This window comes from Serinus canaria, chromosome 1, assembly GCF_022539315.1.
Source record: "Serinus canaria isolate serCan28SL12 chromosome 1, serCan2020, whole genome shotgun sequence".
NCBI classification, from domain to species: domain Eukaryota; kingdom Metazoa; phylum Chordata; class Aves; order Passeriformes; family Fringillidae; genus Serinus; species Serinus canaria.
The window spans coordinates 55,665,475-55,693,279 of record NC_066313.1 but is presented as its reverse complement, the minus strand read 5'-3'; the positions used below and the strand labels follow the sequence as shown (position 1 = coordinate 55,693,279).

The following is a 27,805-nucleotide window of genomic DNA, read 5'->3' as shown; positions in this document are numbered from 1 at the left end:
TTTCAGTGCTGCACATTTAATTTCATGAATCCCGCCAATAGAGTTCAGTATCTTCAGATCTATAAAAGAAACAAAAAGAACCTCACATGCTGTTTTACTTTGTTGCTCTCTACATAAATCCGAAGTGAAAGACAGTTCAGAAAAATATAATGAAAAATACTGCATCTATTCCAGAATAGTTGTTAATTCCATTTTTGTCAAATAGGGCAATTTAAAATATTTACCACTAGAAATACTATCTAGCCAGGAAAGCATCAATAACTTTTATATGAAATTTCTCCTCTCCAGAGAATCCTGTATAAACAAAGCAGTGAAATCTGCAATTTCCTTTTTCTTTTTTTCTGTCAGCCTGAGGACTCCAACCTCCCTATTTTTATCTGTTAGTTCCCACAACTATACAAGTGATAAAGAATAATGATCCAAGTCAAATGTGGTTTCATATTAGGCTACATTTGCAGCTGGTACATGCCAGCCCACTTGGGTTTTTCAGGACAGGAATTGTTACCTCATGAACAGATACCCAGATTTTACAGGGCATAGCTGTACTGTACCCACAGCATGTAGCAGTAGCCAGGAATTTCCCCTTTTCTCTATTTTAGTAAATCACCACACAGGCAGTAGAAACTCATCAAAGCATGCCAGGTGGACATTTGCACAGACAGATGTACAATATCCAAGACCATACATATCCATAGTTTCTATTATGAAGCAGCTCAGAAGCAATTTTGAAGAGGTGGGCTACTTTTTTTAATACAAAATACCAGAGATTGACTCGAGAGTTCAGTTGGTGGAAGAAATCTGAATATCTGTGCACTTTCTGGGAAAGAGTTGATCAGTAATCACACATCACACTCATGCTGAGAAGACCTGCTGTTTGTGTTAATTAGCTGCTGAAGCTTAATAGTTCAAATTACAGAATCACAGAATATTCTGAGGTGGAAATGACCCACATGGATCATCAAGTCCAATTCTTAAGTGTATGACCCATACAGGGATCAAACCCACAATATTATTAGCACCATGCTCTAACCATCTGGCTATAGAACCTTCAAACAGAAGCAATTTGCTTGAAGTGGTCCATTTTGAAAGACACTTATTAAATGATTAATTCCTAACAACATACAATCTGGATTCATCATGATTTGAAGAAATTTTCATATAATCTATTTCTTTTAAAAAATAGAAATATTTACGTCCTTCTCCATCTAGCTATGTTTTACTCTACCAAATCACACAGTAATTTTAACATTGTGGCTTAATTCAATAAAACATTCCATACATCTTGTCCAGAACAGCTAAAAAACATGTGCTGGTAATCTCTGTTGAGTGATAATGAACAGGGTAAGGGAGCTGATAAATGCAGTTAAGAAAGAAGATTCTTTTCAGCTTCTGGAAAACAGAAAAGCAAAGAAAGACTTTCACATTACCTCTGTTTGAAGGCCTTTTCAGCCATCTCTCGAGCAGCTCTCTTAACTTCCTCAGGAACAGCATCCTTTTCAGCTTGGGACACTTGGTAAACCCTGTGGCCAGCATCCAGTCGATACGGCCCACCTTTGCCACCCAACCCAGCAGTGTCTCTCCCACCTAAGATGGTTGAGATAAAAAAACATTATGAATATACACTTGATAAAAAAATAAGAACAAATTTTCTTTAAAGCTTCCATTGTCATCTACACATGTTCCAAAAATGTTGTTAACAATCCCCAGCTGAAATATTTAATGCCAAAGGTTTTCAAAAGCTAACAGCTATCACGGTAAACAAGAACTCCCATAGAATACTTGTGTTTATAGCTCCTTGAGACTTGATTCATAATTGGTTTCCACATTGTACAAAGGGGACCATAGAACATATAAATCTTTAACATCTCTTCAGAGCTCCTGGTCTCAGACTCTGTCTTCTCCCTAGAATTTGTTGGTTTACACTGCTTCCACTGCTTCACATTATCTTGTGGCCACCATCATGACCTGTTAGAATTAGGAGGTACTTTGCCTGTTCTGTGTACCTCTTGCCTGCACTATCTAAATTTTTGCAGCTACAGAGACATCTAAGAGAATGACTTGGCCTGGTTTCTGTGGCTGTAAGCTTCTTGTTTTCTGTATGGCCCGTAAAAGCAAATAAAAAAATTATAATTGAAGAAGAGATCTGCTACATGCAGTTTAAGTTAGACATTGCAAATCCTTCTTTTCTCTTCTTTTACTGGCAATAAAGCAACCCTGTATTGGGTAAAATAGTTCTAAGCAGAGGACAGCTTTGTATAAAACCATTTTTGACTGGCACAGCATCTCCCTTAGATATCTGTCAATGATGAATTAAAAAAAAATGCAAACAAACAAAAACAAAGAGAAACCTGTTCCACCAGCCCACGTATTTCCACCAACATGTGGCATGTTGTCTGGATCCACTTTTCCATGTTTGGGGGAGCTGACATCCAAACCACTTTCCCTCTCAATGGTTATCTGTAAAAGAGAGAGATGTAAATATGTCTTATAGTACAGAAAATACCCTAACAACCTAATAATAACTACTGGGTGTGCTGAGCAGCTGTAGGACCAGCATTAGTTCAATAAATGCAACATTCCACCTCAGAACAGAGCAGAGAAAAACTGGGCTCCCGCGTGGCACATTAGACTCACACCTGAACTAAGGCTACTGCCACATCTGAACCCCTCTGCATTCTGTTCATATCCACACCAGAAATTGCTTCCTGATAACTGCCCAACATAACTCAAAATCCCCCTGTAGACAGAATCACCGGCAGTTCAAACACTTCTCAGAGTATTGTATATCCACAGCACTGCACATCCATTCCCACATTCCCTCTGGGGAGATTGATGTTCCTTTCATGAACAGCGACTAAAGAGATGAGATTGGCCAGCAAATGGGCCAGTTTAAATGACAGGCTCGTGGAATTCTCAACACTGCTGCCTGGACCCCAGAAGTTCTGCCATGCTGGGTTTTCCAGACCTGCCCGCTGACTCATGGCACAGCTGAACGCCCAACAGCTGCCAGATGGTCAGGGCTGAGTCACTTTAGGCTGCGGCTGGACTTAAGTGGGTGACTGAAGGCAAAAATACTCCTTCCCATTATGAGCTCTGAGTCATGCAGTAAATCAGTGAATCATGTGTGAACTGCCCCTTACTAATCTTCTGTAATTTAGTGCCACTTGATATTTTTTTAAATGAAATCCAGGGACTGAGATAGAAAATTAATGTCTCTAACCACTTAAATTAACTTTCTTCTTATCTACCATAATACATTTAATTCGCCAATGAATTTAGATGTCCCAACAACTAAGATTTATTGCCTTCTCAGAAGTTCACTGGCATTATCAGGGTTTTCACCATAGAGCAGTGAATTCACTGTCTTGCAGACTCAACTTCATGCTGACATGAATTCCACACATGTTTTTGAACTGAAAACATGTGCTCTAACAACACTGTCCTGGCAACTATTCACAACATCATTTTCCTTCCCTTTACAGAATTTATATCAATTCAAAGAGGTACAATACATCCTCTGTGAACCATGTCATTAGTGTAAAATCAAGATCTAATCTTCTAAATTACATCCATTTAACATTTGTATAGGGAGAAACATGTAACCACAACAGCATACTACCCTTAGGGTTATATACTTTTTTTGGTTTAAGAGATTTCCTCTAAAATAAACCATTCTTTTTTTGCATAACTGGTAGATTAAAAAACTATCAAAAACACTGGTTAACAAAAATTGCTGAATTTAGTTTAAAACAAAATTATAAACCCAAAATGACAGTTTCAGCCTTATGAAACAAAATATTATTCTATAATGAGAAACATGAAATCAGGCAAAAATTTTACATGCTCATGCTTATGTATTTTTTATAGAAAAATATTACTTCTTCAGAAGAAAGCTCTATGAAACAAACATAACTATAACCAGTGATGCAAATGTCATATTCTATTTTTGTCAAGTTTTTCCAATAAAAAATTCCACTAAACATTTTGAAATACAAGCATTGTTTAAATCTTCAGTGAAAAGGTCTGTAGACAAAAGAGCTTTGGTGCTCACATATCTTTATCAAGTCTAAGTTGTTCACAAATAGTGGCTCTAGTACAAATGCACTAGAAAAGTTTCTAGTATAAACTTATTTTACAACAATATTGATCTGATTGAATCTGATTAAAGCAGGTATTTGTAACTTTGAAATGGCATGTGGTTAATAGAAAATCTTCAATCTTATAATGATTTTTTTGCTTTCTCTTCTTGAAAGGATACCAAACATCAAACATTTAATTTCTGTTAAAACTTTGAAAAAAATTGGTTGAGAAAGAAGAAATGAACCAAGGGCTACAATCTGTCATAGCTTCAGAATGCGAGTTGTTTGCTATTTTTCTTTTTATGTATAGTTAATAGCTGAATGGATAAAATAATTGAAAATTCAATGATAATGGAATGGAACACCAACAGCAGATGTGTAAATGTCATGCCAGTGAATTGCAGCAGTTTCATCCACTTTTCTTTTAAGTATCACCTATGCAGATAAAAGGTACTAGAATTTTTCAAACTGAATACTTTAACAACCAATTTTTATTAGCTCTGGTTTGCTGGGGTAATTATTTTTCAAATTTACCATATACTTAGAAACTGCATTATATTAGCACACAGTAGAATCCTAGAATTCTTTGAAGAGAATCTTCTGGATATACTTCCCTAGTTTTTCTGTGAGCTCTTAGATAATTCCCTTAGTGACTTGTCAGACTTTCCCCCTTCCCATTCCCATATCTATGGAAGGTAATTTTATAAGTTTCAGAGTAATTTTACAGCCAACAAATTGTCTCTACTCTGAAAGCACCTCTATAAACTAGAAGTTAGACTACCAAATACCTATATTAGAAATGAAGATATATTTTACAAATAAATAAACTGTTAATCAATGGGCCTTGACATAAAATCAGAGGGAGGATCAGGAAAAAACCAAAGAGAAAAACTTTTGGACAACGATACATTCTTCAGCATGTCAAATATAAAGAGATGGAAGAGCCACAGTTAAGTCACCCCTCTGAGGACTGAAGGAATTCTTGACATTAGAAACTATTGGAAAGGTAGATTTAAGGGTCAGAATCCAAAACTGCATGGATTAGGAACCTGAGAAACTGAAGAACACCCAGCTGGAAATACCTAGTTTGTCTAGAGTGAGAAGAATGACAAGAAAAACAAGCACTAAAAGCAGAGAAAGGACTCAACCAAACCTAAAATCCACACCAGCTTTGCCAAGTTTGTCTCACTGTAATTTCTACAATGAGTTTTTTATTACTGTTATGATGGGTATTTTTCAAATATATAAATTATTTCCTTGCTTAAAAGTTGACCTGTCCCCTCCTGAATATTTTCCATTTGAATCTAATTGCCAGACTTCTAGGAACTTTTTTCCTTTCAAAAAGTTTTGATTAATCACCCTTTCTTGAGAGAAATATGTGCTCTTCCTAGCTATACATACACAGAAAGGCACTATTCATTACTGCATCATTGTGCAGATTCCATACTGCCTGGTGTGCATATTACGGCTGTGTGAAACAACACAAAAATTCAGTCTTGCAGCCTTGAGCTGTGAGGCACAGGTCAGAAAAGAATAGCTGCAAAAACAGAATTTTTCCCTCTGAAATTTCCTTTTGATTTCCAAAAGAACCACTATTTCCAAAACATTCAAGGCACTCATGTTTCAGTTGTAAATTATCTAAATTTTTTTATATATATTGGTGATTCACAATCAGAGTATGAAAGCACTTTTCCATTCCCTATTTGGGATATTTGGGAAGGTTTTTTTTCAAAGTTTTCATTACACAAGTAGCACAACTACCATCCTCTCCTGGAATACACAATTCTTATTTTATTCTCTGTAGAGTCCTAATTGTCAGTAATCCTCAATGTCTTAGTCTCTGGTTTCAAATACTTCTGTTCTCTCATTTTCTTTCTATATTCTCAGGCAATTACAGCAATAGGGAACAGGTACATTCATAAGGATTTTGTGATGCAGGCTCTGTAGGTCTTTCAAATTCAATGAAACAAACAAAAATTTTGCATGCGAGAATATGAACAGTTCAGGTCAGAAGGATGCCAAAGGAATGTGCTTTTCTTAAGAGCCAATGGCATGAAAGGCTTAAGAAAAAGGGAAATTTAGAAACAACAACAAAAACCATGACTTGTTAATGCTTTGACTTAATTGTCTGGTCCTGCCTCTTACACATCCATTAACTCCTGACAGCAAGGGTAGCCAGGCAGGAATAGAACTAAACACTGATTTTCCTTTCAGTGGGAGATACATGGCATCTGAACAACTTGCTCTAGATAATTTTCTTCTGAAAAATATGAATGTATGACAAAATGCTTTTATATGCCTCCACTTTTTTTTTTTTTTTCTTTTTATCCTGACAACACTGGGATTCTAAGAGCAAGCTGCAGAGGGAAAACTGATACAAAATATTCCGTTTGGAAACTAAGTGATCTTATCACCCTTCATGAAGAAGATAAAGAGGCTGAAAGAAGTCCCTTACTTGATTTACTGCACTCAACACCTCAGTGAAACCAGGTGTTTCACATCTGTGCCATACTTATGCCAAACAGCCATTAAACACATACCAACCTGTAATAGTGGCCACTGCGAAGATGAGTCAAAGGCTGGTAGTTTTGTCTAGACTTCAGCTGGTCAGACAAACTATGGCATTTTGTATACTAAATAAATCTTAACTATTTTGCAAGTGGATCTAGAACCACATTCATGCCAGTTAAGTGAATGTGGGATTGAATTCTATTGAATTCTGATGTGAAATCATCTAATTTAATAACATTACCCCTGGAGAGTAAGGAATCAGTGGCATACTTTTGACACTTTCACAATCCCTCAGTAAGAGACAGAGGCTGTATTGAGGATCACACAGCTGACCCAGATACACTGTGCCTTGCCACTACTACAAGGCACTGTCACAGCTATGGGAAGAAAAGAGCTTACATGAACCCATTAGAAAATAACCCACAATAAAAGCGTGGGAATTATGAAGACAGATACTGTACTCTATTATTAAAATGACTGATGCCCCATACACACCCATATTTCATTTTAACATGAGTAATTTTCACAATACAGTACTTCCCTTTTGATTTTAGAATTAATTTGCTTCTAATGCATTTCAAAACAAATCTCTCTGGCTCTCTGAGTAAAACTGACCAAAAGCATTATCAAATTTAGCTTCAACTGATTTTGTGCAGGTGACCTTAATGACATTTTAGCATCCAGTAATCTTAACCCCACATTGCAGCAAAACTGAGAAGAAAGAGAAATCTTTAAAAAGAAGATTCACCATTTAAAGAGAGTCCCAAGCAGCACAACTGTGCACTTCTGTATCTAAGCAAGTACTGTTCAAAGTACATCTGCATTGAATGTACATTAATAGCTCTATTATTAACATGTTTATAATAATAACCAGTGTAATGAGTAAAAGACATTTAGCAAAGTCAACTGAAATAAACATTTTAGAAGATCTATTATTCAGTCATTCATGTTTCAGGTTATTAACAACATTTCCCCAAGTTAAGCCGTTATGTTAAGTCAAGTTATGTTAAGTCATACATTAGCTCCTCATTCTTCAACTCTGTTACAACTAACTCAAGACTAAAATCCCTGAAGTTTTATTTATTGTGGAGACAGGGAAAGAGAGGGAATTTCATCTCCTCCTGTCTTGTCCCACTTAAAATTTTATTTTTTCCTGGCAGGTTTATGCCAGGAAAAAATAAAACTGTCCAAACCTCCATTACAGTTGTGTAAAAAGCTGGCTCTCTAAAACAAGGGGCAGAACATGTACTCAGACTTTACAGCTGGCAGATAGAGAACTCATGGTTACAGGTTAGGAAATATCTTTTAGAATTTGTAAGCAGAAGTCAGACAAGCTTGAAAATATTTCTAGCTTTCAACAGAAAAGTAATTAACAAGTGTTAGCTTCCAATAAAATGTGAAGGGCTTTCTCCTTAATACTGACTGGGATGCAGATAAATTTTTTTGTAGCAGATATTCCTGCCATTCTGCCCTGTAACTGACACTGCAACACTGCAAATTGGCTAGAGAGTGGATGGTCTTTTAATACAGCAGCTTACTTTTGTTTCCTGACAGGGTTAACTTCATTAAAATTCCTGGAGGGCGCAGGAGGTGTCAGTGACTCCCATTCAGGACTGCTTGCCAGAAAGCTCCTTTGTGGGGCTCACAGCAACAAAAGCAAATTTCTGCCTCAGGAATGGCAAAGAAATTCTGGTTTCCAATTGGGGCGAGCTGCCTCATGTACAGGGGAACAGACCTTTCACCTCTTTGTTTTAATTATCTCTGGCCCTGACAGGCTGAACTCATATCTAATCCTCTCACATAAAATACAATGCTTATTTTAATACTCCAGGTACAAAAAGGTAGAAAAAAACAGAAAAAACCACTTTAATTCCAGGCTAACATCCTGCAGGTGTAAAAAGATGAAATTTTTACTTTAAAAATAGTCTGTATTTCTTTTCTTCCAACCTCCCCAAACCAAGTATTTCTTATCCTTTTGGGAATGTTTAAGCAGAGATGGGCATTCCTTACAGGCTTTTACATCTTCATAATAGAAATAAATGGAATTCCTCCTTGTTGCATGTGGTGACAAGGAATCAACCTCTCTACTAAGCCCTTTTAAGCATTCAGTGGATCCTTCCACATAGAGCACATTTACTAAGGATGCAACCAGCATGATTTCATGTGTCACAACTGAATAAATGCATACAAATTATAAAAGAAAACAGGGACACAGCTGCAGTATTTACAGCTGATATTTATGGGGGAAAATCTTTAAAAAGAAAATTTTAGGGGGTCCAAATATTATTTTCACAAGCACTTATTCTACTATTAGTAATAATACTGCATTATTGGTTATTTCTTACTATTGATCAGAAGAAAATAGGGAAAAGAATGTGTGCACTAAGATTTGAGGCAGAATATAACCTGTATGATTCAGGTGCTCAGTTCAATATAAATTAAGAAGGTGTTCATTAGCTTAATTTGTTGCATGATTAGACAGTCCTGGAAAAGTAGGCAGATGTAGCCTGGCAAGATCCCATTCTTCATTTACTTTTTTATCATAAAGGAAAGAACTCTTCCAAGACCCAATTAGAAGATATCTGCTCCTATTATAACATATCTGAGATGAGGAGGGAAAGAGTTAATCTGATATTTTGCCTTTTCATTAACACAAAACATATTAAACAGGGCAGTTTATAGTCAATGAAGAAGATGGGTTACTTTCCATGAAAAGCACTAAATTATTGCTGAAAAATATTAGTTATATGAATATAAACCCACTAAAACCACTATAAACTTGCTGTTCTCATTAGTGCTGTAGAAAAAGATTGAGCGTGTATCAGAAGAATATTGCAGGAAAAAAGAAGGAATAAGGTTGTAGATTTTTGCCTTATGGGTGATTTGGGAGATGGTAATTTCATTATCAAAATCAGTACAAAATCTGCTTTCACTCTCATACATTATTATGAAAAAAGATTGACCTTGACTGTAACAAAACACAACTGCACTCCATGTGAAAAATGCATTAAGTAATCCATCCCACAGTGGCACAAAGGATTAGGAAATGTATTCCATGGAATGCAGAATGTACTTCTGCAGATGTGCAAAAGACTGATGCTTCCCTGAAAGAAAATAATTGTTTTTCTTTTATTTCCAAGCTTCTCCAACCTTAAACCCCCAATATTATCCTAGGCTGCATTTTACAGGTCACAAGAACATACCTTCCTCTAACACAGTCATTATCAGCAGCATGAATATATGCATTACATTCTCTAAGAGCAAAGAAGTTCCACATCAGGCAGATCACAGGCTAACCTGCCTGTTCCACTGTGGTTTTACACTCTACCATAAAACTGATTCTACTACAGAGAGAAAGAAAACCTTTTATAATCTACTTAGACTAACTAGTGAGAGAAAGGCATAAACAGGCAAAAACCCCCTCTATGGTTTCTATTTTGTTCACTTGTACTGTATCATGTACAGCTTTTTTCTATGTACTAAAAATTAATAGCATAATTTCTGTTCATGACAGCACAAAATTGAGTCCACTGGGAATTTTTCCACAGAAAAGCTATTTAATCTTAGATAAGACAATAAAAATGTGTGAAATACATCCTGTTTCTTCACTTGTATCCTGAAATGAAAAAAAACTTATCACACTGCAGTGTAAAACTTTCAATATTTTTTTTCATTTGACTTTATTTTGATTTTCTATCTTGTCTGTAAAACTTTTCAAGAATTCAAACTGAACTAATAAAGCTTGTGCATCATCTGACTCGGGTGAATATTTAATTCTAAAAGTAGCATTTAAAATCCATGCAGGCATTAAGCTTTTGTCTTGAATACCAGAATTGTTGAAAGCATCATCAAACTTTGATGGTATTTTAGAAAAGTAAATCTGGATGGGGAAGACGTGGAGATTTGGAGTGAAACTTATAAAAAGCTGTATCTGGCTTACAAATGAAGTTTATATACACCAACTAAAAAAAAAACCAAACCACTGTACAAAATTCTGTGGTGGCCTCTTTTTTGAACTAAATGCTTTCACTTGAAGAACCAACTCAGAAATTGCTGAGCAGATGCATTAGAGTATTTTGCCCACAAATATACAGTGTGTGGCTAAAAAGCTGGAAAAATAAATTAAGTAATAATATAATACATTTATTTAATCTAAAGGATCCTCTGTTATGCAAACATCTATGTAAAATCCATTTTTGTGTGTCATTATTTAAAATTCCCTAGTCAGTTCTATTCAACTGTAAGATGTGAGGTCATCATCTTTTTAGTATTCCAATCCACTATGAAATATTATCAGAGGAGACAGATAACATCTAGCTTGGTTATTTATCATGACTACGACACACCTCCTAGACAAGCTAGAAACATGGGATAAGTGAACACATGATGTCAGTTTGGAGTGGTCCAGACTGAAAACCACAGGGTAAAATGAAAATTGAAAAAAATTACACGCTGAAAGAGAAAAACCTGATTTTCTGTATAAGAAGCAGAGGCAGAAGTTATATAATATCTACTACATTGTTTTCTTCTCTAAAGGAAAGCCTCTTAGAATTGGCATTACTGTAACATATCAGATTATTTAAATTTTCCCTATGCTTGTCCTTTCACTAATCAGGGAACCACTTACATAAAGTCATAATTATTAGTATGCATTTGTCTTGCTGGGACAACAGGATTTCACTGGTGTTAAGAGCTCCAGCCTTTATGTCAGCAATGTGCACTGCTGCAGACTTTTTGAGATCTTCAAGATGGTGTATTGAGGTAGTAACATTTTCTCTCATGAGGACTTTGGGCTTCCACAGGAAGGTCAGAGAAAGAAAGGGAACTTTGTGCTGCATCAGACTGCTGTAACAGAAAGTTAAGGTTATTTCCCTCCTGCTCTGTCTGCTCCAATTAGACTGGGAGGTCTCCTTAGGAAATAGAATGTATTTTAGACGTGTTTGTAATGGGCTTCTAATGAGGGCCTCACTCAAGCTGAGGAAATTTATATAAAAGGTATCTGACAGAGAGCCAGTGATCTTTATCTCAGTTACTTTATCCCACAAATACTTTTAGAGATATGCATTTATTTAGCTCTGTGAGTTCATAGCTTTCTAGTCTCATGCTTCCCCATACTTAGAAGTCTTCATTCAAGGGCTGGTACACAGCTGCTAGTCCTCAGCTGAATAAATTATATGGCCTGGGAAGAGATAACAGAACTAAACTGTGGATTTGGGGCTCATGGATCTCAGAAGTGGAAGTGCTATCAAACTGTATCTTGGAATCCACCTAATCCACCTATTGACTAGATAACTCTGCAATCTGCAGTATTTCAAGATTTTCGGGATCCTACACAATGCCATCTACAGAATGCCATCATATGGTTATTCCAAACTTGCAAGAAGCCTCCACTGCATGTATTTCTCATCATTTATGGGGTTTGCACAGACAGTACTTAAAAGCAGAGGGAAATCACTGTTATTAGCCCACTGATGCCCTCATGTGGTCAGAAAGACTGCTTGGTGCAGAGTAGAAAATAGAGAATTCTTGTCTCGATTCAAGAGCTGCAGCTTTGCCCAGTTCAGTTTTACCATCTGGAAAAGGCCTGATTTTTGTTACATTATAAAGTATAATGTCATTTTTTATAAAGGTAGAAAACCCCCAAACTATCAGTATAGATTAAAGTAGATTCTGAGCAGTAAACATAAGCAAGTTGGAATCACTGAAACTCCTGAATTAATTATTCTTTAGACAAATATCCAACCTAAAAAATTAAATTTCATAAGGTGAACTCACTAATGTGAACTAACCTGAACTTTAAAGTACAGCTTCAGAAAATAACAAGAGAAAAAAGGATGCATTCAATGAAATAAAAAAAAAGAATTAACTTAAGGGGTGAATACTTCATGTAGAGTCTTACAGGATTAGCTGCATGGAATACAAATGGAATAAATGAGACTATTCAAAGAAGGGAATAAGACGATCATTATCCAAATCGACTTTCAGTTCTTGCTCATTATGAAATACAGTCCCTGTGGGACTGGCTACCTGCAAAGTTATGATCTCTTCAGGTAATTCTAATTCAAAACAACCAATGTCTAGGTATGACAGCTGGGGGAAAAATGAGCATATGTGTGTGTGTGTGTGTGCAAATATTATACATGTACCTGAGTGTGAGTACATAAGATACACATACCCAGCTACATTTACACACCCCTCACCTAATTCAATCTGGGCTTCTTTTAACTTCAACAGGAAATGTGAGATTTTTTGCATTATGAATACTTCAGGAGTGTACTCAACTTTGACTCCAGTTCAACCTTTACATCAGGTGAAGTCACAAAAGCAAAGTGTAGAAAAAATGGGAGAAAACATTTCCAGGCTGATCCTTTTATTTGGAAGGGCCTGGTTTCATACTAAGGTGTCAGTGTCTCTCTTACATATTTCTTTAGGACTGACACACCTACAAAGAGGTATGTCATTTTTTAAGATGAGTGTTGCCCATCAGTCTTCAGACTAGAGAAGTGGGATGATGTAGGTGTTGTATTATTCAGGTTCTACATAGCACATGCACTTGTGTATGGGTAAATGTTCTTTATTTATTTTTATGCAGCTGGTGCCCACTCAATTCATATGTGCTACATCTTAGCTCTGCTCAGTCCTACATTATGTTGTCTTGATATCATATTGGCTGAACCTGAATCATCTAGGAAACCCACCTGAGTTTCCTAGAGTTATAGGAGACATAACCTGAGTTAAAAGTTTCAGCTTTTTAACTTTCTGAGGAAAACCACACATTACACAGAACACTTATGTTAAGAGTGGGGCCCTGTCACAGGCCAGAGACACAAGCAATATCCATCTTTGAAGAAGTGTAGTGTAAAACAAGCAGGCCTTGACCTTTAAGATCTGGGATGTACCAGGAAATTGTGACCCTGTTTTAGGACAGCCGAAAGATGGGAAAATGGAAAGAAGTGTCTTTTTTTTTTCTTGCTAACTATTCACTTAGATGTAAATATTAATTAATTTCCAACTAAGAACCTGAATGCTTATGAGGAAGGCTTCCTATATTGAAAATGAGAGAGATCAGTCCATAGGAAATCAAAATAGTTACAATCACAACAACTTTACTCATTAGGCCTTTATATACAGCCACAAACAGAGGGCACTACTGAAATTTTAAAAACCTATCTCATATATGTAGAAGATGATACAACTACTGCAGGTTCCACAAATACATTAATACATTAAACAAAAGACAAAGAAAAAATATACTCCACTCAAATAAACCCCTAAAAAGTCTTAGTTAACAAGATTTTTTTTAATCAATCAGATTGCTTCTTTGGACAATCTTGGTACTGAAATGACAAGAGACTATCCTCAGCTTCAGGATGTCAGTTTGCAAGGTGATATTACCTAGATCAAGACTATATTTGGATTTTAAAAAATGTTGTGGATCTGATTTTGAGTTCAGATACATATTAGCATCAACTAATATGGCAAAGCTTTTGCAATCTTTGACTAAGTACATTTTTATGCCCTCTACAGGTTTGAATATGTCCAGGGATTTCTGAAAACAATGGCATACTGAATACATAGCATGAAACATTTTGGACAACAGTCTACAGCAGGAGAATATTAAGTAGAGTGAATACAGAACTAAATGCTTTTTCTAATAGTCACAGATAAATGCCTTAACATCTACTGAAATACCTCTAAATGATGCACCTTTTAATTTTTGTTATGTAAGCATAACATACTGTTGTACTTTATCTAAATGATGTACTGTTGTACTTTATCTAAATGAGACATATCACTAAATAATGCTTACTAAAAGACGATATCTGAACTGTATCAGAATGTAATCCGTGCTGTTCTATTTAATTTCCATCAACAACCCTTGAAAGAAAAGAGAAACAAGAGCTTATCAATGTCTGCCTATTGCCACAAAACTTTAGGGCAAGATTTTAAAAATAAATTGTCCTTCAAATTCTCTTCCTGTATTTGAAAATGAAGTTACCTTTTTCTTGGAGACACCAAACAGTGAAAAAGCTTGATGGTTTTCAGAGTAGAGCTCACAGCTTTAGAAAATACAGCATTTTGTTTAGATGTTGTATTTTAGACACTCCAATTTAATAATTTCAGAATACTGTAGTATTATTTTAAATTTAAAACTGCAATAAATTATAAAAAATTCTGACCTGCCTGTATAAATGTAGGCTTCTCTAAACACATACCATATTTTGATAAACTAATTTGGTAGCCTCAAGACTTCAGCAGTTTGAACTCTGCTGAGTATGTCAACAATACAAAACAAATGTTGACTGTTATGAAGATTGCCACAAATTATATCAAGGGAGCCTAATTACTGATTACAAGTGGAACAGCTGTTTGTTTTCCTCTGTTTCATTGCTTATGTATATCCAGCCTCCTTCTCAGAGCTAATGTGTTTGTGAAAGCAAAAATGCAGCCCTAGGAGATAGTTCCAACTGAAGCCTGCTTGAAGATTTGATTCCAATTCTTTGAAACTATATTTATATTGAAAGCCCTCTAATTATTTTTTCTCTAAAGGGTCAGGAAGATTCAAAGAGTTTGTGTTTCTGCAGTTCAGTAGTTCTCAATCACATAGACAGGTCTTGGATTGGTCTAAGAAGATCACCATGGAGGGATAATAAGCTTTGCTAAGCCTGTCGCAGTTTTGTGGGATGCAAAAATGGCAGCTTTAAGGGAAGGGGAGATTGGAGGTGGGTGGGTGATATGTGGAACACTGTCAATTCTCTTAAAGTGAGTTTCTGATACAGGATGATTGGGAATGATGGGTTTATAGTCAAAGAACTAGAGAAACTTCATTAGACTTGAAATCTTACTTGATTAATGCAACATTATACAAATGGAGGTAATTTTCATACACTTGAATGATCAGATCAACACATGGCGGCAAAATATGTCCAATTTTGCAAAAAATAGGTATCAGGAAATACTTAGCTTCAGCATTCTTAGCAAACTAATTGTCCCTGGATCAGGAGACATGTTCTTGCTATGCTCAATTACACAGGGAAGCTACATGAATATGTTTTTAAGGTAATAGGATCCTTTCATTTCCAAAAATGAATGCCTTAATAAAGTACTGCTTTTATGTCTAGGCCTACTGAGAAATTAAGTAGGAAAGGAGAAAGCCTTCATTTCCAATTAGCAAAGTACAGAGTTTAAATAGCAACTACAAATCTATTATCTTATTGGAAATTACATGAAATAAAAGATCTAATTTATTTCTTATTGCTTTGCAATGCCTTTGTAAACAAGGCTTCTTAGGCCTCGTTATCTTTCCATTCAAAGTAAAGCAAAAAAGTAAAGTAGGGAAACAGAAGTTAGTGATAACCATGCAAGTCAGAAGATCACATTGGAGTGATCTTCTGACTTGCATGATTACCACTAATGTCAGTCCTTTAGCATAAATCAAAGAGTGTGAATGTGGGGGGGAGTGGGTCAGACACAAAGAGAACCACTCACCTCATGTTCATGTGGCAACAGAAAAAATTATTCTCCAGCCCCTCTTTAAAATGGGCATTTGAAACACCCAGTCTGGATTGCTCATTAGTCTGATCTTTTACCCTCCCCCCCGCCAAGATCCTGGACCAGTGATGTGAATATGATTGCAGTTTAGGAAGGAACATAATTGGTTGGAGTTCTTCTCAGTCAATCCATGGGCTGGTTTATGGAGCTGGCTGGGTAGCGGAATTAATTTGCCCAGTACAAGCCAGCTTGTACTGTGATACAAAGTGGCAACAAAAGAGCAGGTTATTTCAGTTCTGACAAACCACTGGTTTGAGGCAGGGAAAAAAAGATTTTCTAAGGAGTCTTTACCCTGGAGTGTGCCTAGTAGTGAGGCAGGCTGTCAATGGAGAGGATTTCTACAGCAGATTTTGAAAATTGCTTTGTGACTGTGGGAAACTTCTTGGCCTTCTTTAAAATAGCTACTAGAGACTTCTAGTTAAATGACTTAAATTTTCTTATGGAGTGCACTTTCCAAGCCAGTATTGTCTAATAATTTGTTGGCTGTTATTGGCAATATAGTAATATTATTGAATAAAATAACAAGTCCTTTTAAAAAAGGAAAAAGTTAAAAATAACTATTAAAACTAGTCAAACTCCCTGAGCTGGTGTAAACTGACTATATCTGAACATAAGATGGTGCTAGTGCTACTGCACTGGTAATGAACAGGGCACTGGCAAAGCCACACGTGTGGAGCACGGAGGTGCTTCCTTTTCTCATGACTTTTATGAATGGCATTTGCTGAGGTCCAGTGACAAGAACATGTCAGTTCTTGCCCAAGTCTCTGTAATGACAAAACATCTTGTAGAAAGGGAGCTAAGAGTGGGAAATAAAAAGTAAAAGCCATTTTGGCTGAATATATCTCATTCACAAAAAACCCCCAACCAAAACCAGAGAGAGATCCAATTAAGAATAGACTCATTCTGTTTTCCCATTCTAATTAAAGATGCAACTGAACAGCCCTGAATGTTCCCTCTGTGCTGCAATGGCGGTCACACACGTTAGCCAGTACATCAACACTCATACCTACACGCACACACACCATACATGTATATGCTGTGTATTTTCAGCATCTACCTAAACATTCCATATGAGAACATGGCTGTATGGTGATCCTTGCAACTCTGCTCAGCTGGGAAAATTATCAAGATTAGCCAAAGGCTCTATTGTGAATTCAAGGCATTTTTCACCTAGGTTTCAAGTTTCTTTTTCAAAGTAAAACCCCAGTATTTTTTTTCAAGAATTTGAACTCTGGAAAAGTATATAATTTTCTTTAAAAATAATTTCATTATTCTACATTCTGAAAGTTACAGTTAAAAATCAGTAGGAGATTAAGGATTTATTTGCATTTAATTGCACTGGAATTTGGCAAAAATACAAACAGTGTAAGACAAAGAGTCTGTCAGTAACCATAATTACAGGAGCTACAAAATGTTTTCAAATTAAGCTACTGTGCCTCTTTTTTCAAGGAAGAAGTCTATTAAATTTTTCTCACAGGTGCACTTCTATTTCACAGTGTTTTTCCACTGCCCTTCCCTCCACTCCTTTCCCAGCTGAAAACTCCTCCATAGCTTATTTTGTTACGCTTTCCAGTTCAGCTTTATGAAGTCCTACCTGCACAGGACGACCATCTTCTTGGCCAATCATGTTTCTCCAATCCTGCAGTGACTGCTGGAGGCTGTCCAGCCCAGTCTCCCAAAGCCTCACACCTCCTCCCATGTCCACAGTAACCAAACCCACTTTGCCCAGTGGTGCCAGCAGGGCATCAGCATCTGAGATCGTAGAGAGCCAAGATGTATATGGAGAGAGAGACTGTGACCTGAAAAACATGAATTAATATGATTTTTTTTTTTGAAGCTGCAATTAAAAGGGCGATGAGTATTTCTGCAGTTAAGGTGACAATTAAATGAAATTACATCCTCATTTCATGAGAGATTATAACTCAGCCCTGTGGACCCATTATTTTTGTCTGAAACTTTCCACCTACTGAAACTGGACATAACTAAAAGACACTTGCCTGCATAAGAAGCAGAATAAAAGACTAGGTTGAAGGGCAACGTGTTGCCAAAACCACTGCTGTAGTTTAGATACACTGCTGTATCTAATCTATCTAAAAGTAGTCCATCTTTAGGAAAAGAACTATTAAGAATATAAAAAATTTAAAAAGATGCTACTGAAAAATATTAAATAGAGAGAACATGATCCAAGTGCTGAGGAAAATACACTTCCATCAACTTAGAGTAACACCTTTCTCTAGTGCTTTAATAAAATATTATGGTTTATACACTCATTTAACAATGACACAGCTTTATGTACAGAGAATTGTAGCATTTTTTTAAACAGTCAGCTTGCTAACAAAAATTTACTGCTGAAAGACAGGGCCTAATAAGTACAGAATATGAAGGGAAATTTAGACAATGCAGGGAAGAATCTATACATTTTTCAGTAATGCTAATTACATGCATAAATGACTTGGTAACCTGCACTGATGGCAAAATTAATAATTTTCAAAAATGTAAGAAGGAGCAACACATATGCTTCTACCTATGACTGAAACCAGCTGAGTTATCTCAGCATTTAACTGGGCTAACTTTGCCAGAAGGAAGAAAGTCTGTTAAAATTTAAGAGAGAACTATTCATACCTATATGATGAAAACTTACTTTACTCATCAGTTCTTACTGGAGTACATTTTTAAATCTGGACTTCTGCTCAGATCTGCCATACACAGCTTAAATCCTAATGCTAGCTTAAGGGTCCTAATGTTGAAAAATAGCTTTGCAATTTTTGTTATTTCCTATAAAATCCTAGTGAAAAATAAAGTGATTCCTTACTATTTTTATGGTGATGTTTTTCATTTTTGAATGACTGTGTAAGATGTAGGCCAATGGACCAATTATAAATGATCAACAGAGCAAAAATAATTCTCTATTAATTAAAAATTTCCCTATATTATTAACAAACCAGGATAAATTTAAATGAGAACAAGTACTGTCAAAATCAGCATTACGTGAATAGAATAAAAAAAATACATTTCTTAGTGTGTGAGTTTCATACCTGTGCTATTCAAATATGAAAGTGGAGAGAGTGCCATTTAAAACAAAAATGTTTATTATCATTATTACAGTAGAAAATTACAATTTGGGACTAAAATATATCTTTATTCAATAAAACATTTGCAAACACTCTCTACGGTTGTGAGAGACAGATGTTAAAATCAAAGAGAAGCCATAGAATCTGGCTATGTTAATTTGTCATACAAGATACTTGTGTATCATGCAAGATACTTGGGAATGAATACTTTCCAAAGGGAGAACCATAGAAAAGCTCAAGCTATTTTCAAAGTAAACTTTATATTGGACCAGAACTTGACTCCCAGTTTTCTAACACCTAGCACTGGATCATTTTGCCTGTCTTTCTCAGATCCTAAAGACAGGGAAAAAAGAAAAGACAATGAAGACTGCAAACCATAATGAAAGAGGGTTGAGAATATAGTGGATGGAAGAGGGGGAAAGAACAAAGGGAATGAAAATCAGAAGATAAAGCTACCTTTCATATTTAGTAATTAATTGCTACATTTTCATCAGTATTACTTAGTAAAAACAGATAAATTATGTTGACAAAAATATCCTGCAATGTTTGTAGAATTTTACACTAGGTATGAATCAGTCTTACTTTCCACATCAAAGGAAATATTTACTTATCATAAAGTAATATTACATACTAAATTCTCTTTACTCTTCTTCTAGCATGACACTGCTCTAATCAATAAAATCAGTTACCTGGGAATTGCAATGTATTTGATTTTCTTTGAATTAAGATCTGTTACTTCCAAGTATCCAGCAGCTGGTGGAGGAGTGACATCTGAAAACAAACAAACAAACATATTATTTTCCAGATGCATGATTAACTGGTTATTGTATTTGCATTTAGCATATTAAATTTAAACATTTTATTATACAGTACCTGTCAGAAAATGATAAGCTTTCATATTCAATACAGGAATATAACTTGCAAATAAGGAATTGTTTTATTATTATGACAGTGAGTAATCAGGCAGTCACAGTTACAAAAGAACAATGTATTTATATGGCAAATGTCAAAATTAGTCACAAATATAGCTCTGCTCACAAAAGCACTATTCAAGCATTACTGCAGTCCCTACCTTGCTGCTTTGATCTGTCACTGAAGATAATGTCAGTTGTATATCTGACTTTAATAGCATTTTGTGGAACATTTCAAAACACTGTGTTTATGAGTTCCACTTGAAAAATTCTCAATAATACTAACCTAAACACTGTTCCCTGAAATTGAACTGCTCTTTGGAGGCAGATTCTCAGTATGCAAAGATTTTATTACTTACAGGCCCTAGACTACCATGCATTAAATATTCTGTTTATGGACAGTTTAATGAATACAGCTAATATACGGTCCTTCTCTCAGAAATAAATTCATGTTTGTGTGCCTACACTGGCTTTTGCCAGCTTATGAGTACACTGTGCCTGGCCTCAGAAGTGGCTTCCAGTTAGGGGCTGACTTTCATCTATGTGGAGTAAATTGAGGCAGTTTTCAGAAAAGAAACCACAAGACTGAATCATACTGCCCAGTATGGATACAAAATGTCATTGTCACAAGATGAAATCAAGTGCAGATTTTCCTCTGAAGCAATGTATCTTTCACCTCCTTGACCTGAAGGAGTACAACCTTACCCGCAGAACTGTTGACACTTGCATAGAGCACACAGAGAAAAGACCAACATGATCAGCATAACAAGGAGATCTAATATTCGAAGGAGCACACAGAATAACCCACAGCAGCACCAATGTATTTATATATCTATAGGATACATGCCTACAGCAGCACATCTATGGACTTTACTCATCTTCATAAAAATGGGATTATCAAACACATCAGAAAGAGAGGAAAAAGGTCTGGAAAAATGCAGATTTGTGGGCCAAAGACCACTTTTGGTTTCCTCTAAATTTTGTTACTATTTTAAAATGTGCTCTCTCTCTTTTTTTAGTAATAAAGAGTAAGATACACATTAAAAATTTTGATGAAGATCTAAAACAAGGGCAGATACTGAACTAGAAAGGTAGAATTGTGGGATAAGAATTAAAAATTAAGTCAATAAATTAGAGAAAGAACACAAATCAAACAAACTAAAGACAATAAAAAGACAAAGGATTGCAGAGTAGGAGGCTAACAAAAAGGCCATCAAATGTTTAAATGCTACACAAGAACTGCTGGCTAGGCCCCAAACTGCAGTCAAGAATCCTGACGATGAAATGTGAACATCAGACACAAACAAGTGCAGTTTGTTCTTCTTTTGCCAAAGCCTGACGGAGAAGAAGAGCTATGCACAGCTCCAGACATGAAGCTTTAAAGAAAACAGACACAATGTTCAGATCTGGGCTCCTCAGTACAAGGGAGACGTGGAGCTCCTGGAACAGGTCCAGTGGAGGGGCTACGAAGACGATGAGGAGATTGGAGCAACTCTCTTATGAGGAAAGGCTGAAGGGACTGAGGCCTGCTCAGCCTCAAGAAAAGAAAACTGAGAAGAGACCTCATCAATGTCTGTCAGTATCTAAAGGGAGGGTGTTAGAGGATGGACCAGGCTCTGCTCTCTGGTGCCAAGCAATAGGACAAGAGGCAACAGACGGAAAATGATGCACAGAAAGTTGCACCTGAACATGAGAAACACTTTACTGTGATGGTGACTGAGCACTGGAACTGGATGCCCAGAGAGACTGTAGAGTTTCCTTCCCTGGAGAGGAACTGTTTTGACCCAATCCTGAGTAACATACTCTAGAGGACCCTGCTAAGCAGGGAGATTGGATTAGATGACCTCAAATTGTCCTTTCCAACCTTACCCATTCCATCGTTCTGCAACATGAAATAGTCCCGAGGATGACAAAGTGGTCAGAAAAACAGATGGATTATAAAGACAAATGCAAAGATTTTTTTTCTTGTCTAAACAGAGGGGTTTTTTTAAAAAATACATCCAATCCTATTGAGAAGATCATTATAAAGAGAGCGATATTACCCTGAGTGAGTGAAGGTGACATGAAGGTATTCAGTTTTGTTTAGAGAAAGAAAATATGGATACCATGAAAAGCTTTTGTTATACAAGGAGAATGAGGCAATGCAATAGGCCAATTGTTTGACCAACCTCAGTTAAGAAGAGACACATGTCATCCTGTCACGTGTATATAAACAGGTGGACCAGATGATGTGTCAAGGCTATTTTGGTAACATTATGTTATACTACATGTTCCAGTTACTGTCATACTCACAGAGATACACACTCAGTAATAGGGTGTTGTTTTATGTTCATCTATAGAAAGTGCTGAGAATCCAAGTAAATATTTGATCTCAAGCAGTCCCTCGTCTTTACAGTCTTGTTTTTAGAATAAACATTGATTCTTCTTTGCTGGATTTTGCCATGATCTCTTGTCTGAGTTTATATTTGTGTCCATACATCTATTTGGCAGTCTTTGGGGAAATTATTACTTGTTATAATTTCTTTTCAAAAATAACTATAATTTGGTTTACAGTTCCAATAAAACATACAGACAAATATTTCTTTGCTTATTGTTCCTGGAACAGCTTCACTAATACACATTGGAGCATGCTTGAGTTTGGCTGAGTACTTTGAATTATTAATAGAAATGGAAGGCTGTATGCCAGCACTGACCAGTTGTCCAAGAAGATGAGAAAGAAAATCTGACAGATATGAAAACAAAATCAAAAATATAAAACAACTTCTCAAAGGCAACAGAAGATCATAGTGCAAGAACTTCAATGGACAGACACATACTTGATCTCACATAGCAGGATGCCTTTGCTTCCCTTTACCATCTTCCTGGGAAGGATACAACTTTTATAGGTAAGTAACTACAGGTTTTCAATACAGAAACAATGGAGCACAAATAGGAATAAGCAGCACTGTATTTCAAGGGACCAAGACTGTTAAGCAGCAATTGGTTGCAGGTAATGTGTATTCAGTCAAATTCTCTGTCAATTAGTGAGACTCAGAGGCAAACTCCAAAAGAAACAACAGCCCATCAAAGAAGGTTGCAAAAACAGAATCTCAAATGGGCATAATAAGGGCTACTACCTTATTATTTCACCTTCCAAGTGAAAACAAAGACACATGCTGCTCTTTTCCTGTCTTTCCTTTTTCACTTGGAAATATTTTTGATTTGTGCCATAACACGGGCAATACTAGGTCCCTCAATCTAGTATCCTGTCTCCAAAAGTAGTTAGGTGCTTGAAATGTGTAAGAACAGACAAATCCACATGGTATTTTCCAGTCTAGGGGCTTCTTAAAGTGAATGTACTGTCTATGTTTTATATCTATATATTTAGTTAACTTTTCAGGAGTTTGTCCAGTTTTCCTTTGGAAAAAGAAACATTCACAACATCCTTTGGGAAGCAGTTTCACAGGTTAGTACTCTATGAAGAATTCTGTCTTGCTTGTTTTGATGAAGTTCCTAGTAGCTTTATTAGCTGCCCTCTAACTCTGGTACTGAGTGCAAAACTGTTGGGTTTTTTCCACATCTCCATGCCATAGATGTTTTTGTAGAACTCTACCATATGTCCCTTTCCTGATCTTGTCTTCATACATTGGAGGGTTAGCCAATGCAATCTTGCTCATTCTTGCTGTCTTTTTCTGAACTTATCCCAGTTCAGCTTCTCCCGCCTTGAGATGAAGGACCAAAACTGAACAGTCTTAAGGGCATGTGGATTTGTACAACAGCAGAGGTTCTCTGCTTTTTTCTGTTTCTTCCCTAGTAATTCTTAACATTTGATTTGCTTTTTTCAAGTGCTACTGAGCTTTGAACTCCTGTTTTAATGAAACCATCTATTGTGACAGTAAAATAATGCATGTAAGATGTTCTCATCATCCCCATCTTTTTTGATGTAAAATTAGGATTTTTTTCTTCCTCCACATATTCATCTATACTGAATTTTGTTATTTCTATTGCATTCAGAATTGCAGTCCTTCTCATAATTCTCCATGGTAAATCCTTCTTACCATGAATAACAACCACTATCATCAGCACTGTTACCTCTGTGTAATTAATTTTTAAATTTTTTTCATTACATGCTGAATACCACAGGTTGCCACAGGATTTCCCTCATAGCTCCCCCTCCACTAGAAAATGCAGCCATTAACTGATAAATGGAAATGTCTTGAAAAAGTCCTGAAAAAGGCTATGGAACAGAAAACCTAGAGTCTTGCTCAGGCCCTATGTAACTGAATCAGTAAGGTTACATTAAACATGATTCAGTTAAAATTAGCTTTTGATTCATAAATTAAAACATCATTCAGAAAAGAAAAATCAATGATAATGATCTTCAAAGCATGAAATCTTTCAACTTAAATGGCCATAAAGCACTGTGTAAACCTCATACAATTTTCTATACATTTAAAGCTATCAATCCCTATTCATAAATATATTTCATCACAGCTGAGAAAAAAAATTAAATTGCTTGGTCAGCCAATTCTCAGACTGATAATATGCTCAGGTTACTGGTATCCTGGATTCATGAAAAATGTCTCCTGGATTTTAATTATAATAACCTTGCAATACAAGGTATTATATAGCACAGCAACTTAAAGGCTTTTAGAAATAGTAGTCAAGATCTCAATTTAGGTATCATTTGAAAGCACTGAGGAAACATACCTCCCTCACTCCCAAATTAGTAAACTAATTTTAACAAAAAGAAGATTTACCTTCTAAAACATCTACTTCAGATTCAGATTTTTTTTTTTTTCTGTGAAAGTCTGAAAAAAAGTGACCCAGTCTGGCCCTTCTCCATTTTATAAAGTATGAGAAGATTACAGCCTGAAGTTGTATAATTAGTTCCAATACTCTAACTCCAACTAATTTTATTAACTTTAATCTTTTTAAGAGGCAATCTTTCCGTCAGTTACAAAAGGAGGTAACTGAAGTTTTCTACCTTGTTAATATCCTTGACTTGGCTTCTTTAGTCAAGAAAATGTTTTATCCTCTTGGTAATAAATAAAAGGGTCTCTCTACATAGGGAAATTGATCTGTGTTAAATGAGAACAGGCAGATTAGATCATTCATTCTGTTTGAGTTAATTTGGAATAAAATGCTTAGTCTGGGTCAGAAAGTTCACACAGGGACTAAATCAGGAATAGCTTCTTCTGCTGATGAAATCAAGCCATTCTACCATACACAAATATTTTGGGCATTTTCTCTTTTGATAGTAAACTCTGGAGATTCCTAAAGGTAATTAATGCAAAACTCACAAATGCTGTTATTTAGAACAAATTGGTGTATTTTCAGTTATTGGTTGAAGAAGTTAAATTATAATGACAGCAGAAAGCTTGGCATGGCATCACAAAAATGTCTGAAGATCTGTAGTCTACACCTGCTTTATTAGTGTCAGAAGGGAGGACGGTTTTGCTGCATGTGAATGTTGTTCAGGCAAGATTCTCTTGGACAGGAGAAGAACTAAAGAGTCTGGGTCTCTTCAGTTTAGAGAGAAGGCAGGAGTGACTGAAGTTTGCCTAGTCATGAAGGTGATGGTTAAGGTGAATGCAGAACTGTTACTCACTGAAGCCTACAATGCGAGAATAAGAATAAGGGGCACCTGATAAACCTGGTAAGACATCAGTTGGTCACCAAAAATCATGAACTTGTGAGTTTGTTAGGGAGATGCACAGGTTCAAAGAGTCACCAGATAAACTTGTGGACAACAGATCCATAAAATGAGATTTGAAGCCTGAGGCAGAGATGTCCTCTGCAACATCCCCAGCAAAACAAGTGCAAATATTGAGAAAGTATGAAGAGAAAGACAAAGAAGTAGACAGGCTCACATGCATTCCCAAAATAACCTTTCCTATTGTCCCTGCTGGGGATGGAATTCTGAGTTAGTCATACAACAAATTTATCACTGCATGTCTGTGTGACGCTGAGCAGAAGCTAGAAATATTGGTGAAGGCCAACTGCTGGACTGGAATGATTATCTTCTATTACTGGGTTTCCTCTGCAGACAGAGGAAAATCCCATCTACTGAGATATCCACAGGGTAGACACTGTTAATTCCTCAGAAGTATAATTCAGCATGCTAATTAGCTTCAAATTAGTTTTAAAACTAAGTGCAACTACACTCCTTCCTTCTCAAATGCTTGCTCTGTGATTATTTAAGAACATTCTGGAAAAATTAATGAGTCATAGCAGATTACAAAACAAAAAACAAGTGTGTTGCAGTACAGGTATATGAACCTCTTACCTTTTGGGTAAATGTCTTTCAGGGGCACATCTCCAGGTGCTAAAATTCGGACTATCTGATTAGAAGCCAATAAAGTAACACAATTGGTTTGTTTTGCAGCTCCTGTTTTCCTCTGGGCTCCATAATAAAGTGGATCAGAAGGAGAAGCACGTTTGTGACTCAGTGAGGAGTTTCTCTTCCAGCTATACACTTCACTGGGAGACTGCAAAAGAGAAGGTGTTTACTGAAGAAAACATTCCTATTATTAAATCTCAAAACACACTTCTTGATAAGCTACTCTTCTCATTTAATTTTCAAATGAATGTGGCTGTTGTGGTTACTTCTTATGCTATTGCATGACAAGGAATGACCTGGATTATTCTGACATCAAAAACTCCTACAGGGGGTGAAAACCAGCAAACCATCTACATGAGTTTTAGGCATCAAGATGCTCTGAAATCTGAAGTTGAATCTACTTTTTTTTTTTACTTGAACCAGTAACAGAAAGCATTGAAATAACCTGATTTGGAATCAAACTATGTAAAAAACTGTTAGGTTTCCACTAATATGGATAAATGCAAATAGATATGCAGTAACTGATTCAAAGATAAGCGATAAGGCTGGGACTTAGCTCCAGGTTCAGAGATTTAAGTGTAGGTCTCTACATGAAAGCCAGTGGCTTCATCTCCCACTATGGTTGAAAGAGTCTGGTGAAAAAATCATCTTCAAGATCTCAGTGTTTGGCACTGCTATTACAAATAAGCACTGCTATTACAAATAAGAGCTCAGACACCTTGTTCATACTAAACACCTACACACCAGCACTAAACACTGAACCTGAAGTTTTGCCCCATCACTCTTACATCAACCCTTAGCACTTCCTCTTTGAAATTCACATGGATTTCTAAAACTATGTATGAGGAAAGATGGTACCTCATTCTAAATCAAGCAGAGCCAAAAACGCTTCACCACTCGCACTGGTGTGTTAGTATTGAAATGTGCAGCTTCTTTAGTACTCCCTTTTCTAACAATAAAATCACATCTACTGTAAGTAATATGAACAGCTTGAATAAACCATCTGATAATATAAAACCAAACCAAGGAAAACTCAAAAGCGAATTGCAAAGACTGTCTTATTGATAAAAACATATTTTTGTATAATTTTGGATTGCAAAGAATTTTCTTCTGTCATTTGGCTTATTCATGTCTGTTAACAGTAACAGTTTATAATTTGCCTCAATTTATTAAACAAACATGACATGCAATTATTTATTCCATAATCACTACCCTTTTTATGTACCATTAGGTGGCAAATATAAAAAAAGTCCAAAGAATCAAACACACTGCTTGTATTTTCCCTGTGTTTGCCTTTACTCTTTGCAACAGCCCTTGCCATTAGACTGCTAAGTTTCATTTTCTTTTCTGGTCCTTTTC

General features: G+C 36.1%; 1 protein-coding gene across 1 annotated transcript in view; it reads right to left on the bottom strand.

The window, feature by feature from the left end:
• The window catches only part of VWA8 (von Willebrand factor A domain containing 8), a 188,389-nt gene that overhangs the window by 21,296 nt on the left and 139,288 nt on the right, over window positions 1-27,805 (bottom strand). Inside the window, exons 35-39 of the mRNA XM_018908692.3 lie at window positions 26,393-26,594; window positions 19,903-19,984; window positions 17,737-17,941; window positions 2,349-2,457; window positions 1,428-1,584 (exon numbers count right to left, since the gene is read on the bottom strand). Of these exons, the coding sequence (XP_018764237.1) occupies window positions 1,428-1,584; window positions 2,349-2,457; window positions 17,737-17,941; window positions 19,903-19,984; window positions 26,393-26,594 (755 nt within the window). The remainder of the gene's footprint in view (window positions 1-1,427; window positions 1,585-2,348; window positions 2,458-17,736; window positions 17,942-19,902; window positions 19,985-26,392; window positions 26,595-27,805) is intronic.